The sequence below is a fragment of the Aquarana catesbeiana genome, linkage group LG04 (assembly GCF_042186555.1).
Source record: "Aquarana catesbeiana isolate 2022-GZ linkage group LG04, ASM4218655v1, whole genome shotgun sequence".
Lineage (NCBI taxonomy): Eukaryota > Metazoa > Chordata > Amphibia > Anura > Ranidae > Aquarana > Aquarana catesbeiana.
In genome coordinates, this window is record NC_133327.1 from 80,791,325 (window position 1) to 80,812,014 (window position 20,690).

Consider the following 20,690-nt stretch of genomic DNA (forward strand, 5'->3'; position numbering starts at 1 on the left):
CAGCTTCAACTCTTCTGGGAAGGCTGTCCACAAGGTTTAGGAGTGTGTCTATAGGAATGTTTGACCATTCTTCCAGAAGCGCATTTGTGAGGTCAGGCACTGATGTTGGACGAGAAGGCCTGGCTCGCAGTCTCCTCTAATTCATCCCAAAAGTGTTCTATCGGGTTGAGGTCAGGACTCTGTGTAGGCCGGTCAAGTTCCTCCACCTCAAACTCGCTCATCCATGTCTTTATGGACCTTGCTTTGTGCACTGGTGCACAGTCATGTTGGAACAGGAAGTAGGGACTTTTCTTAGGGGTATACACAGTCTATATGGTATGGTATAATATTTTAGGTTTTTCTTGCTGTCTGTGTCCCCATTGTTTAGATCTAATCTCTCTTTTTGTCCTGGTGACCATAGGCAATGCAACTGAAAGTAAGGAAGAATCACAAATATTGAAATACCACCAAACCGAGAATAGAAGTAAACTCTTCCAATGGTGATGTCTGTTGCAGTGACAGCTGTTAAAGAAGGAACTTCCCTCCATTTAGAGAGAATTCCTCTCACCTCCTGTTTGGTCTGCAGGACAGGAAGTAACATAAATTTTCCTTTTAATGAGGAGCAAAAGAAATGTGACAATGGTTTAAACCTACCTTCCCTACTCTATCCAAAATCGAAAAAAAAATGGAAAATGTTATCAAATGCCTACTGTAATTTTCCTTTCCTGGAGCTAATCCATGGAGGCATACATGTGGTGGTAGCCCCATCTACTTCCGCCCACAGGACCAGTGCAAAGCTATAAAGAACAGCCCATTCCCTGTACATCTCTAGGAATAGACATGTGTGGTTCATTTAGTTTCAAATTTGGACGAATTTTCATTTTTCGGAAATTCAATTGTATCCGAATTTCTGAATTAGATTAGTACCAAATTTAAACGAATCTGAAATAACGAAAAAAAAAGTCGGACAAAATTAGAATTCGAAACATTTTTGAATTGTTTTAAAATACTTTTCTAATTCGAATCATTTTCAAATTTGAAAAGTTTTCAAATTCGAATAGTTTTCCAATTTCCAAAGAGAATAAAATAAAATAGAAAATAAAAGAATATAATAGAAAAAAAAATAATAGACTAGAAAAGAAGATAACAAAAATAATAGAATAGACTAGAATAACATAGAATATAACCATCTTCTGAGATTCGAATTTAAAATAGAATAAATTTGAATTCTAATACATAAGAAAAGAATAGAATAGAAAAAGAATAGAATAGACTATAATAGAATAGAAAATAATAGAATTTTAAAAAGAATAGAATAGAAAGAATAACCATTTCCCAAAATTCAAATAGAATCAATTTGAATATGAATAGAAAAGAATAGAATATAGCCATCTTCCGAAATTCGGAGTGGTAGTAGCCCTGCCTACTTCTGCCTATAGGACCAGTGCAATGCCATAAAGAGTTAACACACACACACAACAGCCCATTTCTAAAGGGTCCAGTATATGGCTGGGCTGCAGCCAACGGAAGTAATTGCTGCACGTTCGACCAGCAGCATCTGGACATTGTGGACATCATGAGCAGCTTGTGCAGAGAGGTCAGCCAACACAATAGGCAGGACATCCAATTGGGGCCTCTTATGTACAGGGAATGGGCTGTTGTGTGGGTGTTAACTCTTTATAGCTTTGCACTGGTCCTGCAGGTGGAAGTAGGTGGGGTACTACCACATGTATGCTGCCATAGATTAGCTCCAGGAAAGGAAATTTCGGTAGGTATTTGATACAATTTTCCATTTTTTTTTTTTTAATTTTGGATAAAATAGGGAAAGGTTGAAACCACTGTCACATTTGTTTCGCTCCTCATTAAGGAAAATTTTATATTCTCGGTTTGGTTGTATTTCAATATTTGTGATTTTTTTTTTTCTTTACTTTCAGTCGCATTGCCTATGGTCACCAGGAAAAAAAGAGAGACTGAACCTAAACAGCGGGGACACAGACAGCAGGAAAACCCTTATGCCGCATACATACGGTCGGATTTTCCGATGGCTAATGTTGGATGTGAGCTTGTTGTCGGAAAGTCCGACCGTGTGTATGCTCCATTGAACATTTGCTGTCGGAATTTCCACCCACAAATGTTTGAGAGCAGGGTCTCAAAGTCTGATCGTGTGTACGGGGCTTAAAACCTCATTATATCATACCATATAGACTGTGTATACCCCTAAGGAAAGTCTCCACTTGTGACCTTCATAAGAAGGACCACCACACTCATGAAATGCTAGTGTTGTTTTTCCTGGTATAGAACTCCAGTAACCTTTTTGCTTGGATTTGTTGGCATGCTAGTCTTCTTTAGAATTAGCAATAAAAACCTGACAGGGGTTCTAATCCCGCACCACTCTAGAAGAAAAAAATGTTTTTTGGCCTTTAATGTACTGAACAGATGGACTGTGTGCCATGTAGGTTTAATTTTCCATTTCAATGTGTTTATTGGTTTTAACATTGCAAAAGAGCAAATGGCTCATAAAAAGATCCAGAAGCCAAGGTTATAGAAATTGAACGATTAAAAAAAATAAAAAATAAAAAATAAAGGACAGTATAGGCATTATGGCGGCTTGGTTCATAAACAGAGAAGTACAGAAGATGTAAAAGGCAGGCAATATAACTTGGGTCACAAAACCTAGAAGGGTATGTGGAATGGGTGGATTTCATTTTCAGTATTTACTGGACTGTCCCATAAAGTAATAAAACAAATACATGGATACATAATCTAAATCTGTCCTAGGGCCCATTCATACCTAATGTGCTGCATACCATGTGCTTTAACGTGGTGCCCTTCAATGCAAGGTATATGTGCATTACCATTCAATTTGATTGACACCTGAAAGCACACACAGTACATGTTCACCTGCCCTATAGTGCACCAAAGTTGGCTACAATGCACAATGCATGAGCCTGGTTGTATTGGGACCCATTCAGAATGTGTGTTGTGCCTAAAGATGGGAAGACCTAGAAAAAAAAACAGAAAAATTGGGGAAAATGTTTGTTAAAAAAAAAAACTTCTATGAAAGATTCCTGAGACTTTATGCAAAGGCTAGGTTCACACTATTGCGAGTGGCTGCAGGCGAGGGAATCGCGATGCATAGTAGCCCATTATACTTTACCTTTGCAGGGAAATAAAGAGAAAGTAAAACCCACCAGGGTTTACTTCCTCTTTAAATGATTCCTATTAATGTTCTCCATCATCACGCCATAATGTTTCCCTATAGTCTGGTCAGTAAATTGTTTTTTTTTTTCCTCCTCTCAGTCAAATGGTGTGACCAACATCTAGAGTTAGGAAACATTTCCACAGTAAAATTTCTTCTTACGGCAAAGCTGCAATTTGCAAATATTGTGAGAAGAAATATTCTTTTCCAAATGCTACAAGGATGACAAAACACATCCTGGCATGCCAGAGGTGCCCTAAAGACATTAAAATATACTTTGTGGAATGAAATGATGAGGACCAGAATGAAAGTGTGAGTAGCTTTCCCCTCCAGAGTTCTCATTCCAGATACACTCTTTCTGCTGCTTCTGGATCATTACTAAGACTGGGTTCACACTTGTGTGATCACAGACATCGCATGTGATTCGCACTGCATTGCTGCGCAGGTCACATGCGATGTCTGTGCGATGCAAATTCAGCCATACAAACTGTATGGCTGAATTTGCATCGCATGTGCACCAAAATGGGGCAAGACCCTTTTTAGGCTGTGTTAGGACAAGTCTGATCATTGGAGGAGAATACACCGAGTTCTTAGCATAGCTAGAGAACTGACCACGGTGTGCTCCCCAGCTTAGTGTGGTCAGTTTTTAATAGGAAAGCAGAGGGACTGGCAGGAACACCAGGGATTTCACATAAAGGAAGCAATACAAAGAGAACAGGATACTTTCTGTCAAGTCTCTGGTGTGAGGCTGGGTTGCTGAGAGGGCGCCCCTTGCGGCTAAGTGCAACGCACCCTCTGGGAGTGATACAAGGAGTGCAGTGCCCGAAGACGCACGGTTTGCCGGTACTGCTGCTGGATGAGCTGGTAGCAGAGAGCAGTTGGGGTGCGCTGGATGAACGGTGTTGGTAGCTGTGCAAGGAGAGACCCCAGGTATGGAACAGCAGGCTAAACCAGGTACAGAGTCAGTATCCAGGCCAGGGGTCATACGCAGTGGAATCAGTCCGAGATGGGTACAGGAGCAAGACAGGTTATATACGGTGGGCAGGAGATAGTAGAGTAGTAGTCTTTATATACTTAGGTTAAAAATAATATAAGTCCAACTAGTTCAACTAAGGGTTGAACTAGACTAACCAAGGTTCATCAGAACATTCTTTCTCGTCATCATTGAGTCAACTACTTTTGTTCAAAAGCCCTTAAAATTTCATTCTGACCTGCTGCTTGAATGGAATCCCAAACATATTAAACGGCTTTCATTACAATATGTACAATTCCATTAATTAAAGAAACATTTTCAATCCTGCTCCTTCAAATGTTCTCACTACAGTGAAAACCAAACCTCGATTTGATTGACACCACCAACCATTAAAAACCCAAAAGTTCCAAAAATTTTAATTTTTAAACAAAATTCTACTGGGGCCAGTCAAGTGACATATCCCAAGTTTGTGTCACTCAGACTTGTTAGCTCTTTGAAGAACATGACAAGTTGATCAGGATGTGTTTCTATCACTTCAGCTTCCCCTCCTGACACCTCAAGTGAGAAAACACAAACTGATTCCTGGGAAGGGACCTCACCTTCCCAAATACATGTCTACCCCCTGAATCCCAATAAAAGCCAAGGGCAACTTCCTTTCATTTCAGGAACTAGAATAACATAACAGACACCAGTGTACACTAAAAACGTCTATACTAATGAAAGCCCCTTTAAAAAAAAAAGTACTGTAATACAGTAGATGGGTAACCAATCAGACAATATTTTTCCCAGTACAAATTTGCTAAATATTTATAATGACTGCAGTTAACATGGTACTTAAAGTATTCATAAAGGCAACACTTTTTTTTTTTTTTTGATACAGTGGAGAGGGATTAGAACCCTTATCAGTTTTTATTGCTGTCTGTTCCCCCATTAGGAAGATTCACCCTCTCTATTTCTCCGGTTTACCATCATCATTGAAAGTGAAAGTAAAAGAAAATCCCAAATTTTGGGTTGTCCCCAGAAAAGTAATAGAGGTAAAAATCTTCCAATGGTGATCTGGGGGTCCCAAAGAGTTTCCCTTAATTTGCAGGGATTTTCTCTCACTTCCTGTTTGGCTATGGGACAGGAAGTGAAGGGAAATCTCTGAAATGGGACACAGATGGTGACAAAAAATTTGACAGGGGTTATAGCCTTTTCTTGCTCCATCCAAAATGAAAAAAAAAAAACGTTTTGCCTATAGTTCTACTTTAAGGCACAATAAAAAAAACATACTGTGCAGTCATCACTAGCATTAATACGGCTGTCTTTGTTTTTTGTTTTTGAGTCCCCTGTAACTTCCTTCAACATACCAAGCTGTCCAGCAAAAATGGTAGTTAGAGGGTTGAGACAAAACATTTAACAATATACCAGTCCAGGGGAAAAACTTTTACAGATTATTGCAAAATATTGCTTCTTAAGATACAGTTTAATAAAATAAACGAGGATATATACAGTATATTCTTTAAATATGTATATATACAGCAGATAAAATAAGTATTGAACATGTCACCATAGTTAAATATATTTCTAAAAGTGCTATTGACATGAAATTTTTACCACATGTTGGTAACAGTCCATGCAATCCATACATAGAAAGACATCAAAACAAATAAGTTCAGAAATTAAGTTATGTGTAATAAAATGGAATGACACAGGGAAAAAGTATTGAACACGCTAACTGAAATTTATTTTTATACTTCGCACAAAATCCTTTGTTGGTAATGACAGCTTCAAGACGCCTCCTAACTAGTCGAGAAACTAGTCGCATGCATTGCTCAGGTGTGATTTTGGCTCATTCTTCCACTCAAGCAGTCTTCAAATATTGAAAGTTCCGTGGGTCTTTTCTATGAACTCTGATCTTTAGTTCTTTCCATAGATTTTCTATTGGATTTGTGTCAGGTTTTCATTGGCTTTGTGTTTGAGATCATTGTCTTGCTGAAATATCCACCCTCGTTTCATCTTCATCATCCTCATAGATGGCAGCAGATTTTAATAAAGAATGTCTTGGTACATTTTTCCATTCATCCTTCCTTCAATGATATGAAGTTTGCCAGTACCGTATCCTGAAAAACAGCCCCACACCATAGTTACATAGTTACATAGTAGGTGAGGTTGAAAAAAGACACAAGTCCATCAAGTCCAACCTATGTGTGTGATTATGTGTCAGTATTACATTATATATCCCTGTATGTTGCGGTCATTCAGGTGATTATCTAATAGTTTCTTGAAGCTATCAATGCTCCCCGCTGAGACCACCGCCTGTGGAAGGGAATTCCACATCCTTACCGCTCTTACAGTAAAGAACCCTCTACGTAGTTTAAGGTTAAACCTCTTTTCTTCTAATTGTAATGAGTGGCCCCGAGTCTTATTAAACTCTCTTCTGCGAAAAAGTTTTATCCCTATTGTGGGGTCACCAGTACAGTATTTGTAAATTGAAATCATATCCCCTCTCAAGCGTCTCTTCTCCAGAGAGAATAAGTTCAACGCTCGCAACCTTTCCTCATAACTAAGATCCTCCAGACCCCTTATTAGCTTTGTTGCCCTTTTTTGTACTCGCTCCATTTCCAGTACATCCTTCCTGAGGACTGTTGCCCAGAACTGGACAGCATACTCCAGGTGCGGCCGGACCAGAGTCTTGTAGAGCGGGAGAATTATCGTTTTATCTCTGGAGTTGATCCCCCTTTTAATGCATGCCAATATTCTGTTTGCCTTATTAGCAGCAGCTTGGCATTGCATGCCATTGCTGAGCCTATCATCTACTAGGACCCCCAGGTCCTTTTCCATCCTAGATTCCCCCAGAGGTTCTCCCCCCAGTGTATAGATTGCATTCATATTTTTGCCACCCAAATGCATTATTTTACATTTTTCTACATTGAACCTCATTTGCCATGTAGTCGCCCACCCCATTAATTTGTTCAGGTCTTTTTGCAAGGTTTCCACATCCTGCGGAGAAGTTATTGCCCTGCTTAGCTTAGTATCGTCCGCAAATACATGATGTTCCCACCTCCAAACTTCACTGTTGGTATGGTGTTTTTGGGGTGATGTGCAGTGCCATTTGACCTCCAAACATGGTGTGTATTATGGCATCCAAAGAGTTCAATTTTGGTCTCATCTGACCAGACTATATTCTCCCATATTTCACAGGCTTGTCTAAATATTGTGTAGCAAACATTAAACGAGCTTCAACATGCTTTTCCTTCAGCAATGGAGTCTTGTGTGATGAGCGTGCATACAGGCCATGGCTGTTGAGTGCATTACTTATTGTTTTTTTTGAAACAATTGTACCTGCTGCTAATTCCAGGTATTTCTGAAGCTCTCCACAAGTGGTCCTTGCCTCTTGGACAACTCTTCTGATAATTCTTTTCACTCCTCTGTCAGAATTCTTGTGAAGAGCACCTGGTCGTGGCCGGTTTATGGTGAAATTATGTTCTTTCTAATACTGGATTATGGCCCCAACAGTACTCACTGGAACATTCAGAAGTTTAGAAATCCTTCTGTAACCAATGCCATCGGTTTGTTTTTCAACAATAAGGTTGCAAAGGTCTTGAGAGAACTCTTTGCTTTTACCCATTGTGAGATGTTTCTTGTGTGACACCTTGGTAATGATACACCTTTTTATAGGCCATCAGCTAAGACCGAACCAGCTGATATTAATTTGCACTGACAAGGGGCAGGATTGCTTTCTAATTACTGATAGCTGGTGTCTTGGTTTTCCATGCTTTTTTGTACCTCCCTTTCTTCATGTGTTCAATACTTTTTCCTGTGTCATTCCATTTTATTACACAGAACTTAATTTCTGAACTTATTTGTTTTTGTTTCTTTGTATGTATGGATTGCATGGGTTGTTACCAACATGTGGTTAAAATTTCATGTCAATAGCAGCTTTAGAAATATATTTACCTACAAAAATGGTGACGTGTTCAATACTTATTTTACCCGTTGTATAATGAAATAGTTCAACTCCCCATAATGCATATGGCACGATCCTAGGTAGGTGCTAGAAGAGAGTATCGTTTTTTGGGTCTTTCTGCTCATCAGGAAGGCTGCCAGGTAAATTTAGAACCATTGATAGGGTCTCATGGTGCTCAGGTGCTGCTCATGTTGTCTGAATGTTTCACACCAGTCCAATAGAACAGGGCATATTGGACGGTGGGAGGAAACCTGACAAATGAGAGCATAGGCATAGTAACAGCCCTGGCCATTGGCTGGGGAAAGTGCCTCAGTGCGTGCTGGGAGACTGTATATATGCCAAGGGTACATGTGCTCAGGATCCTCAGCTGGACAACGGGGTCCTAGAGAGAGGGGGCGGCTGCCCCTCCTCTGCACAGACTGCCATGCGGCCTCAGGTGGTTAACCTGAGGGCCTGAATTCGGGTAAAGCTGCAATCCAGATGTCCTGCAGAGAGCTGATTGGAAGGGAGACACACCAAGAAAGTTCTGTTTCTGTCTACGCATCTGTGTCATGGGGCCTATCCTGTGAGGGCCATCCCTTCAGCTAGTAGAATCAGTGGATGGGTGTCAGTCAAAGGGAATGCTAGTGAGTGTCCTGAAGATAAAACAGTTTCATCAAGTCTGCTTCCAGAGCAAGCAAAGGACTGATCCCCCCCATACAAGTGCAGTATGGTATAGCAGAGAGTCTGCTACCACATTCAACCTGGTGAGGCCAAGTGAGAGTTGCCCTCATCTGTAAATAGTTCCAGTTGAAGTATCCCACTATTCCCTTCTCCCATCCAAGTTCCAAGAATAAATTGATTATTGGACAACGAGCGGATGAGAGTATGTTTGGTTGTGTGAAAACACCTTGTAACTGGCACCAAGATAATCAAGGGGAGGCCCAGGGAAGTTCTCACACACAGCAATCCCTACGGGGGCAGTGCTACATGCAGAATCAGTGGAAGCCCTCAGCTTGTTTTCCTGCCACCAAATGTAGCGTGTCACTTGCCACTGTAGCCTGCCACCAAGTGCAGCATGCCATTAGCCTGCCACGAGATGCAGCCGCTACCACAGCCACCAGATACAGCGTGCCATTAGCCTGCCACCACAGTCATAAACCTCTCGTTTTTGCTCTCTTTTGGTCTGTTAAATATACCGTTGAAAGACTTTTGTTACATCGGTTTGATAATTGCAAAACAATACCTGTTGATCCTGTCAGACATTTTGTGTGCTTATGATATCCTGCATGCTTTGCGCTCTTATCAGTTAGCATAGTTCATAGCTCTCTTTGTGAACTACAGAACATCCCCTCAATATTAGAGCTCTTTCATACCATAGCATTTAATGCATGCTAAAACACAGGATCACAGAGCGCTGAAAGCTCATGAAAACGAATTACCATTAGGGTAGATTTAGACATGTGCATTTCAGAGGCTACTGACGTGATGAGGAAGCTATGTGACACCTCCTCATCCCTTGTTTTAACCCCATTTTTGCCAACAAACGCTTCGCAATTTCACATGGTTGTGGGGTGGTTGCGGTGCTTCCCCACATGCTTGAATGCCAGTAAAGTTTGCTGCTGGCACAGAGTATTGCGGCTGCAGCATATAAATACCCACGTTCGCTGCCTATAGTAGCCTTAGGGGGGTGGTTGGCAGACATCAAGCACGCGACTCAACCGCACATTTTTGCCGCTCCCAACCTGTTTACGTGAATGCGGCCACTCTGCTACCGCGTGCATTGCATGTGGTTGCAACATGCTAGTGTGGGTTTAAAGAAGTTAAAGCAGGTAGTGAAGAGGCAATACAATTCCTGTTCACTGCTTGCTAAATGTTCTCTGAAGAGGGATCTGAATGTGGACTGCTCTTCAGAGAGCACAGCATGTGCCATAACTGCAGCAGACACAAATCATCTTTACTGCCCTGCCAGGGATGTGCTGTGTGACAGAGCTGAGTACATCTCAGAAATGGATGGACGGCAATATAAATATTGTTTGCCAGGTAAAACAGCTCCTATATGTTTCAGATGTGTATTAAGGAACAACAGTTTACCAAACTTTAGGAGCCATAAAAGATTACAAGCATGTACTAAACCTCCTACTAATTATCTGTAAAAAGTAAAGAAATAAAGGAAAGAACAAATGATTGTTTACTGTAGAAAAAAAAAAAAATCATTGTGTGTATATGATATTGGACTAGTGGGAAATAAATGAATGTCACCTCCGTGCCCAGAGTTTCTAGAAAGTCTGCTAATCACCTTTGGCAGTATTATAGGGGAGAATTATAACCTCAGCCACAATAGTCTCTGTTTTTCATAGACCTTTATCGCCCACCCTGCAAGCATTTAATTAAAAATAATAAAATCTTGGGACGGAGGTTTGCTGCAACCAGAAGGCAACTGTGCCGGAACAGCTTATAGATGGAGCCCTTTATCAGTTTTATGTAGCTTCTAAACGGCTAAACGTATAGGGAGGATATCATTTTTCTGGACAAGGTGCTTTAACATGGAATAAATTAGACAGTGACACTCATGTTTTGCCACTCTCATTTTGGCGGGACTGAGGGACATATTGTTAGAGTTAATTCATAGCCTGTGTGTCGCTATTTTGTTGCCTACCAAAGTCATAAACAGGAAGATTTGAGCCTGGAGTAAAAAAAGCAATTTCTCTTATAATATTGTGGGGAATACTTTTGCTGGCGAGGGGGCCGTAACAGCCGGACGATTGTGGAATGCCCTTGGCATGATCTTGGCCAGTTTAGAGCGCCATCTATCATGGAACATCAATGCAACAGTGTGGCATGATTGGAAGATAATTGGGATCCTAGTGGTATCTATTATACAATTTCTTTTCATTTTTCTTTTTTTTTTCTTTTTCATCATGGTTCTATTGTATGAATATTTCTAGAATTCTAGTCCAGTCCAGAAGACAGAACTGCATTGCACTAAATACAAATATTTAAAGGGAACTTGTACTTTGCTCTGCAGTGAGGTCAATACAAGGTGATTATGCCATCAGAGTACCCCTCTAAATGCCTGTGCAAGCCTCTACTTTCTGAAAGTTGCATAAGACTCAACAAGGCCCCCCCCAACTCCCACCCTACTGTGATAAGCACCTACATGTCAAGTGTTGTAGTACCTGTTCTGTAAAAAGCATTGCAAGGCCAGTAGTTGATCAATTCAGACCCATGTCTCTAACAATTATGCCTTTCAGAAAATAACTTGGAGTGTTTCTTTCCAAAATAGGGTCATGTTGTGAGTATTTCTCCTGGCCTGGAACTTCGGGGAGCAGCACCATGTAACTATGGAAAGTCCTAAAATCGGGCACACAGTGTATGCAAACAATAGTTCAGGCAAACATGTAGCAATAACTGCTAGGATGGTAAATACAGTCTCTGATGCCGAGGCATAAGTTGCAAAGCGCTGTGGGGCTGCTATGCTCAGATATTAGCCAGCTCTGTGAGTGAGACAAAAAGAAAAGTGCAGTATCACAAGGCGGTTTATTGAAACAACGGTTAAAAATACCTACAGAGTGTAAGATAAAAACAAGCTTATCGTGTGCTGGCTCGTCCTCCAAAAGGTCCTGAATCCTGCATGGTCTGCCGGGTTCAGGCTCCCTGAGAAGCGATGGAAGAGGAATGGACATTCTTGCGATGCACAGGAAGTCCACGCCAACCAGCATGGACTTCCTGGTTTTCCATGAGAGGAAGAAGTCGCTGGGAAAGAACAGGCTACATGCCTGTTCTATTTTTTTTTTTTTTTTTCACATAATGTCACCAGTCAATGTCCCTGATCACTGCCACACCAGTTATATGATGACACTGTACTGCACTTGTGACAGTATGTGAAAAAAAAATTGTGACAAAAAAATTACAACTTCAAAAAACTGGCCATGGCTCTTACTAAATACCTTGGACTGTCTACTTTCCAAAAGGGTGTCATTTGGGTAATATTTCTACTGTCCTGGCATTTTCAGTCCTCAAGAAATAAGATAGGCTGTCAATAAATCAGGATCATCAATTTTCAGATATATACCATATACCATTTTGTAGACTCTACCCTATTTGTACTGTCCTGGCGATTTTCATATACACTATATTGCCAAAACTATTGGGTCAACCACATGAAATTTAATGGCACCCCAGTCTTAGTCCGTAGGGTTCAATATTGAATTGGCTCACCCTTTGCAACTATAACAGCTTCAACTCTTCTGGGAAAGCGGTCCACAAGGTTTAGGAGTGTGTCTATGGGGAATTTTTGACCATTCTTCCAGAAGCGCATTTGTGAGGTCAGGCACTGATGTTGGATGAGAAGGCCTGGCTCGCAGTCTCCGCTCTAATTCATCCCAAAGATGTTCTATCAGGTTGAGGTCAGGACTCTGCACAGGCAAGTTCCTAAAGGCGGACAGGGTAGGAGCTGACTGGACATATTGGAATAGGGAGTTCCAGAGGATAAGAGCTGTTCTGAAAAAGTCCTGGAAGTGAGCATGGGAAAAGGTAACAAGGGAGCTAGAGAGCAAGATGTCCTGGAAAGAGTGGAGAGGACTATTTGGGCGATATCTGCGGATGAGGTTGTTGATATAGCTGGGGGCGATGGTGTGGATGGCTTTGTACATTTTAGTTACTATTTTGAATTTTATACATTGGATTAGTGGAAACCAGTAAAGGGATTGTCAGAGAGGGGCAGCAGTCACGGATCGGTTAGTAAGCTCTATAAACCTGGCAGCAGTATTCATAATAGACTGAAGGAGGAGTAGCCTATGTAAAGGTAGGCCAGTGAGCAGAGAGTTGCATAAGTAAAGGCAGGATATAACCAAGGAGTAAATAAGTTGTTTTGTGGTTTTGTTGGTTAGGAAGGGGCAAATTCTGGAAATGTTGCGGAGGTTGAGGTAGCAGGATTTATCCAGTGATTGGATGTGAGGGCTGAAGGAGAGGTCAGAGTCTAGGATTACACCCAGCACCCATGTGTGGAGGGACCAATGTTTGTGCTGTTGATTTCAATGGCAAAGTCATGGGGAGGGCATCGGGTAGGAGAAAATATTACAAGCTCAGTTTTAGAAAGATTGAGTTTGAGGAAGTGGTGTAACATCCATACTGATATGTCGCTCAGTTAATTTGTGGTACATGAGAAGATGGAGGGCGTGAGCTGAGGAGTAGAGAGATAGATCTGGGTGTAATTGGCGTAGAGGTGGTACTGGAAGCCATGGGAGGTTATCAACTGGCCCAGGGAAGAGGTGTAGAGAGAATAGGAGGGGCCCAAGTACAGAGCCTTGAGGTACCCCAACAGAAAGAGGAGCGGAGGAGATGGTGTTGTATGTGACACTGAAAGTGCACTCAGATAGGTAAGAGGAGAACCAGGAAAGAGCAGAGTAACGGAGGCCAAGGGAGTGGAGTTTATTAAGAAGGAGCAGGTGGTCAACTGTGTCAAAGGCAGCAGAAATGTCCAAGTATGGAGTAATGACCATTGGTTTTAGCAGTTAGTAGGTCATTAGTGAGTTTTAGTGGGGCAGTTTCAGTGGAATGTTGTGGGCAGAAGCCAGACTGTAGGGAGTTGAGGAGGTTGTTATCAGTGAGGCAGCAACTCATACAGTTGTGGACAAGGCATTCAAGAAGCTTGGAGGCAAATGGGAGAAGGGAGATGGGTTTTAAGTTATTCATACAGGCGGAGTCCAGTGAGGGTTTTTTAAGTATGGGGGTAACCAGTACATGTTTGAGCTGGTAGGGAAAGGTGCCAGAGGAGGGGGAGAGATTGAAGAAGATGTGGGTAAGAGAGTTTAGAATAGAGCAGGAAGGGGGTCGTAGTAATTGTGAGGGGACAGGATCCAGGGAACAGGTGGTGAGGTGGGCCTCAGAAAGGAATTTGGCAACTTCCTCAGTGGTAACAGGGTCAAAGGAGGAAAGTATTGAGTGTGGTGTTGGACTTGGTATGTTGGTTTTAGGATAAGGCTGGATATCTAATCAGGAATTTGTCAAGTTTGTTTTTTGAAAAGACTGGCAATCTCCTGGGCAGTAAGTAAGTTGGTGGGTGAGGGCGATGGGGGTGAAGTAAGGTATTAAAGGCAGAAAGGAGTAGACGAGGATTGGCTGAGAGGGATATGACAGTATATTGCAGTATATAAATTGTATATGGCCAGATTTAAAGTTTATCTAAAGCCAACACTTTTATTTTGGATAGAGTAAGGGGGGAGGGGGGTAAATAATAAATATTATATGGCATGCTATCAGCAATCACTAAAATTAAATGCGAACAAACAACTCTGAATAGTTTGTTAAATCTCATTATGTGGGCAGTTGAAATGATTCAAGTATAATTAGTATTTTCTTTGTATAAAGAACTCTGACCTTATGCAGAATAAAATATACAAACTGACAGACATGTTTGCAGACCTTATATTCAATTAAGCACAAATAGCTGAATTGTTGTGGAGGATGTGTACTACTATGTATGGGTGTCGAGGTTTATGTCAGGCTAGAGTTATGAATAGAAACTATTGGAGTAAATGTGTTGTTTGAAGGTACCAGCTAGATGTTGGCTCTTTTACTCTGCACAAGAAAAAGATAGCAGAAGGATTGTGATTGGCTGTGGAGGCATTACACATCTGCTTGCAGATCCCAGGTTCCTACAAGTAATAACAAGGAGAGGCTCTGAGAAATAGAATGCTAGACGCTGGGTGCATGGCCCACATGACTGGGTTTACTGGGTTCTTGAAAATGGAGTTATGATTATAAACTCTGGGAATAGGAAGTGAATGTGTTGCTTGAAGCTACCAGTCAGATGTTGCTTTTGTAATTTTCACAGAGATTTTTGCGAGATTTTCTGGACGTTTTTAGTAAAAAGGGAGTCGAGACTCTTCCTCCCCACAGATCATACGACTGCCCGATTGAGCTTCTTCCTGGAGCTGAAATACCATTTGGGTGAATCTTTCCTCTTACAGAACTTGAACTTTCTACTCTAAAGGAGTATATTTATGACAGCCTGAAAGAAGGATTTATTTGTCCCTCCACATCTCCAGCTGGAGCAGGGATTTTCTTTGTAGAAAAAAGACCATTCCCTCCGTCCATGTATGGACTACCGTGAACTGAACAAAATCATGGTCAAGAATCGTAACCCTTTGCCCCTGGAGCCAGAACTATTCCAGAGGCTCTGATCTGCAAGTATCTTCACAAAATTGGATCTACGTGGAGCCTACAACCGGGTGCGTATATGTGAGGGTGACGAATGGAAGACTGCATTTGGCACCCTATTTGGACGCTTTGAGTACCTGGTAATGCCTTTTGGCCTTTGCAATGCCCCAGCGACATTCCAGCACTTCATTAATGACATTCTCCGAAACTATTTGAATCTATTTGTCATTATGTACTTAGATGACATCCTGATATTTTCTGCTACCTTGGAGATTCATCGGGGGGCATGTCAGGAATGTTCTGTCCCGACTCAGACAGCATGGACTATACGCTAAGCCCGAGAAATGTGTATTTGAACGCCAGAGTATTCAGTTTTTGGGCCTAATACTTTCTACAGAAGGCATAGAGATGGACCCTCAGAAGGTGTCTGGCCAGCTCGAACAGACAAGAAAGGGGTACAAAGATTTGTGGGTTTTGAAAACTTTTACCAAAAGTTCATCAAAGGCTTTTCTGCAATCATTTCCCTCATTACCCAGTTAACCAGACAGTGCAATTGGTTTCGTTGGAACTCTGAGGCACAGTCTGCATTTGAAGACCTGAAGGGACTGTTTACTTCTGCACCTATACTCCGGCACCCAGTCCCTACTTTACCATACCTGCTAGAGGTGGATGCCTCAGAGACAGCAGTACTTTCTCAACAACAAGTGGCCAAGGCCCTGCTACACCCTGTTGCAGGGTTTCACGCAAGCTCTCTCCCTCAGAAAATAATTATGATGTTGGAGACCGTAAACTTTTGGTGATCAAAACTGCTCTCGAAGTATGGAGATGCCTCCGGGAAGGGGCAGCTTATTCAATCCTGATTTACACAGACTATAAGAATCTGGAATACCTGCGAGCTGCAAAATGCCTAAAACCACGGCAGACCAGGTGGGTACTCTTTTTCTTCAGATTTACCTTTTATATTACCTACAGACCAGGGTCAAAAAACACAAAGCCTGACACTCTATCCCGCATGTTCAGCAATGCTGAAGAATTGCTTCCTCGGATACTATTCTGTCTTCTGGGAACTTCCTTCTGTTGCAGGAGGACCTGTTGTCCCGATTTAGACAAGCATCTGTAGGAATTCCGTCCCCCTCTGGGATAACTCTGCAAGTAAAGGATGGACTGTTGTGGTATAAGGACAAGATCTTTGTACCTGAAATTATGCGTATCACTGTTCTTGGTCTCTGCCATGACCATGCCCTTGCAGGACATTTTGGTATCCAAAAAACTACTGAACTGTTAAAGCGTACCTTTTGATGGCCCAGTCTGGAAAAAGACTGGAAAAATATGTGAAAGCCTGTGTTATATGCATCCGGAACAAGACTAGCAGGACCAAATCTTGGGGTCTACTCAGACCCTTGCCAATCCCAGACAGACCATGGAAAACGATATCAATGGACTTTATTGTAGAATTCCCTCCGTCTGAAGGTTACACTGCCATCTTTTTGGTCGTGGACTGTCTATCGATTTTGTACCCATGAAAGGGAACACCATCAACCTCAGAAACAGCACAAACTTTTATCAAAGAAATAATACGATTGCATGGAGTTCTTGGTAACATTGTGTCAGATCGCGGGGTTCAGTTTACCTCCAAGTTTTGGAAAGCCTTATGTGAAACTCTGAAGAACTGTCTTTCTCTTCAGCATATCATCCACAGACCAACGGTCAAACTGAGAGAACCAATCAGACACTGGAACAATACCTACGTGCTTCTCATCCTTTTCGCAAGATGATTGGGTGTCTGAGGCGTTAGCTGAGTTTGCTTACAATAATTCAGAGCACTCTGCTACTAAGCAATCTTCATTTTTTGCCAGTTATGGTTTTAATCCTTCATACCTGATTGCTGCAAGTCCTGAATGCTCTCTGTTCCTGCTGTTCAAGGTATAATACATTATTTTAGTTCTAATAACAAACTGTTAAAAGAAACAATGACTAAGACACAGGAAGTCAATAAAAAGTTTTTTTGAAAAATAGAGGCGGCGATAACTGATTTTAGAGCCTGGTGATCAGGTATGGTTAGCCACAATAAATCAACAAGTCAACCTGTCCTTGGGGCCTAAGTATGTAGGACCATTTCTAATAAAGAAGATCAATGACATTGCCCACAAGTTGGTATTGCCAAATTGCTTTAGAATTAACCCTGTTTTCCATGTGTTGTTGAAACCTGCAGTTCAAGATCAATTTCTTGAACAGAACAGTGGACCTCCTGAGTCGGTAATGGTGGATGAGGATGAGGAATACGAAGTGGAGGCACTTATGGATTGCAGGAAGAGACGTAATCAAATCCAGTGTTTGATCAAGTGGAAAAGGTATGGGCCTGATTACAATTCTTGGGAACCTGAGAGCAATATCCATGCTGAAAGACTCATTTAAGCATTTAAGCGTAATGTTAAAGAAAAATTTGCTCAGTTGGGCATCCAGAGGCTGCCCATTGGGAGGGGGCAATGTAAGCAAAGGCATTCTGTGCACAGGCTAAAACAGATTCTGTTCCTGCTCGGAACAATTGGGCATTGGCTACGTGCACCTGTGACAGATTTTGGCACCAACCTGGCTATTTAAACTCAGCCAGTGCTCAGGTTCAGTGCTTCTTTGACTTTCAGCCTCCTGTGTATCCTGTGTTCCAGTTATCCTGTATCCTGATTCCAGTTATTGACCCGGTTTGTCTGACCTTTCTCTGAACTCTATCTGCACTGACCCTGGCTTGTCCTTGACCTCCGCTTCTGTCTGGTCTATTGGTTTCTTTTGCAGCGACTGGCTCCTGACCCAGCTTGAACCCAGACCGAGCTATTGCCTGTATCCTCTGTACCTGATCTGTCCTACCAGTGTATGACCCGGCTTGCCTTGCCTCACCTGCCTGCTGTCGCCAGTACCAGCCTGCTTCAGTCTGCCATCCTCCAGCTGCCAGCCTACTCACTTGCTTGTTGGACCCATCTGACAACTTCTCCTGCCCTACTGCTAGCAAGACTTGCAGGCGCTCATGCCACTCTGCACTCCTGCGCCTTCTGTCTACACTATCGGGGGCCCTGAGTCAGAGGCCTTTCTCATCGTATCAGGCTCTGCTACCAGGTAAGTGATGAAGAGGTTTTCCAGTGCAGCCTGGTAAAAGCTGTTCCACCACTACCCTTCCTCCTCAATGTCCTATGGGAACTGTATTGTAAAAGGTCCACAAGTCGCATTCTACGATTGATGTTTCAGACTACAATTCCTATGATCTTCAGCATTCTGCATAGAACTTTCCTGGCTATTGTTCTGGATATTTTATAGAGTGGCAACTCCTATCCTCAAATTGATTAGTGGTTCCAAATTATTAATAACTACTGCAATAGGGAACAGACACAAAAGATACATTCTGCATCTTTCCAAATAACTGTTCTATTTGATTTTTACGCAATTGAAGGTTTTTATACACATGCTTACGTAGGTATCACATTAATATTACAATTGTACTTTTATGGTAACAAGGGGCGTAACATAGGCAGGCTAATTCTAATCAGGACTTGAAAGAATGCAAACATGTAATGAAAACATTATTAGTGTCGTGTGCACAATGAGTGCAGTGTGCAATACATACAAAATAGAATACAATTATATACAGAACTTACAAGTTTCCTTTAAAATCTCCTCGCTTTCGATCAATATTTTGATCACTAACCATACCGGCTATCACCTTTAACCTGGAACCTCCACACGCTTAGGTGGCGGTAGTCCCGGCCAAAGAGGCCAATCTCCATTGTGGAGAATATAATAGCTGAGCAGCTTTTTCATTCCAAAATTACTTTTTATTGTGAAAAACAAATGATTGATAAGAAATAGTCACAGAGTATTGGCTGTACACTCCTGTGGCCAGAATGGCCTTCTAGCTTAAATTGTGAACATGCTGACTTATCAGCATAGGCAAACACAGACAATTCTACATAAAATGGAAGACGTGTAAAAGACAATATGACTTCAACATGGCTGAACTACTTTTCAAATCACATTAAGGCCTCATGCACACTGGACGTTTTTAGACATTTTTACAGCTGCTGTTTTTGACTTCAGACGTTTTTTTCTACAGTCAATAAACTCTCTAGCATGTTATCCTATGTGTCCATGCACACATAGGCTGTTATCAACTGTTTTTGGCTGGGGCATGTTTTAGCTGTAAAAAAACAAAAACAGAACTAGTGGGTTCTGAGAGGAGTCAGCTGTAAAAATGCTCTAACGTCGAAAAAACGCTGATAAACGCTCAAAAACGCGGCTCACCGGCGTTTAACATTTTTGATCCCATTGAAAAAAAAAAAGAAAAAAACGCTAAAAAGCTATTGCAAAAACTTTGAAAAACTCACTGCAAAGCTATTGGCATTTTTATAACTTTATTGTAACATCCAGTGTGCATGAGGCCTAAACATAACCACTTCGGCTCTTACACCTGTTTACCCCCCTATGGACCAGACCATATTTCACATTTCTGCTATGTGTATGTTCATGAGTCTATAACTTTGTAATTACTTATGATAAAGAATTGATACATATATTGTTTTTTGGGGGACAAACGGAGGCTTTCTCATGACCCTAAAGTCTTCTGAGAATTTTTTTTATTTATTTGCATTTTAAGGGGAAAAAGAGAAAAAAAATCTGAAAAAAAGTGTTTTTTCAAGTTTAATCAGTAATATTTTGAACACAAGTAGTATTAATGTGAGAAAAACATACATTTTATTCAGCTGCTTGCTCTATTTACTTCAACATTAAAATGAAATTTTTGGTACAAAGCATATTAAAGTTAATTACAAAATACATTTGCATACATTTAATTTTTTTCATAATGCATCAGTAATTTATAGTTCTTACTGATTTAAAATAAAACAGATATACCCTAAACCAGCGGTCCCCAACCTTTTTGGCTCCGGGAAGTGGCTGCGTGGAAGAAAATTGTGGCAAGGCTCGGGAGGGAGTTAAGCGATTTTTTCGTGGACAATTTGTTGGGCAATGGCTGGTGTTGGCGCTTCAATCATCCTGGCACTATAGTTGGTATGGTGTCAGGATGATTGAAGCTCATTATTTTTATTATAAAATTGTAATATAAAATGAAATAGTTCAACTAACCATAATGCAGAATCAGTGGGAGCCCTGAGCGTGTCACTTGCCACTGTCACCTGCTACCAGCTGTAGTTTGTCACTTGCCACGTCGCCTGTCAATAGATGCAGAATGTCACTTGCCATGCTGCCTGCCACCAGATGAGGATGTCACTTGCCACACTGCCTGCCACTCGATGCAGTTTGTCACTTGCTATGCTGCCTGCCAACAGATGAGGATGTCACTTGCCACGCTGCCTGCCACCAGATGAGGATGTCACTTGCCACGCTGCCTGCCACCAAATAAGCATGTCACTTGCCACGCAGCCTGCCAACAGATGAGGATGTCA

General features: G+C 41.6%; 1 protein-coding gene across 1 annotated transcript in view; it reads left to right on the forward strand.

Moving 5' to 3' along the window:
• Nucleotides 1-17,658, forward strand: part of LOC141141185 (uncharacterized) — a 94,332-nt gene extending 76,674 nt beyond the window's left edge. The window contains exon 21 of the mRNA XM_073628881.1: nt 17,456-17,658. Within this exon, the coding sequence (XP_073484982.1) occupies nt 17,456-17,658 (203 nt within the window). The remainder of the gene's footprint in view (nt 1-17,455) is intronic.
• Nucleotides 17,659-20,690: the final 3,032 nt, after the last annotated feature.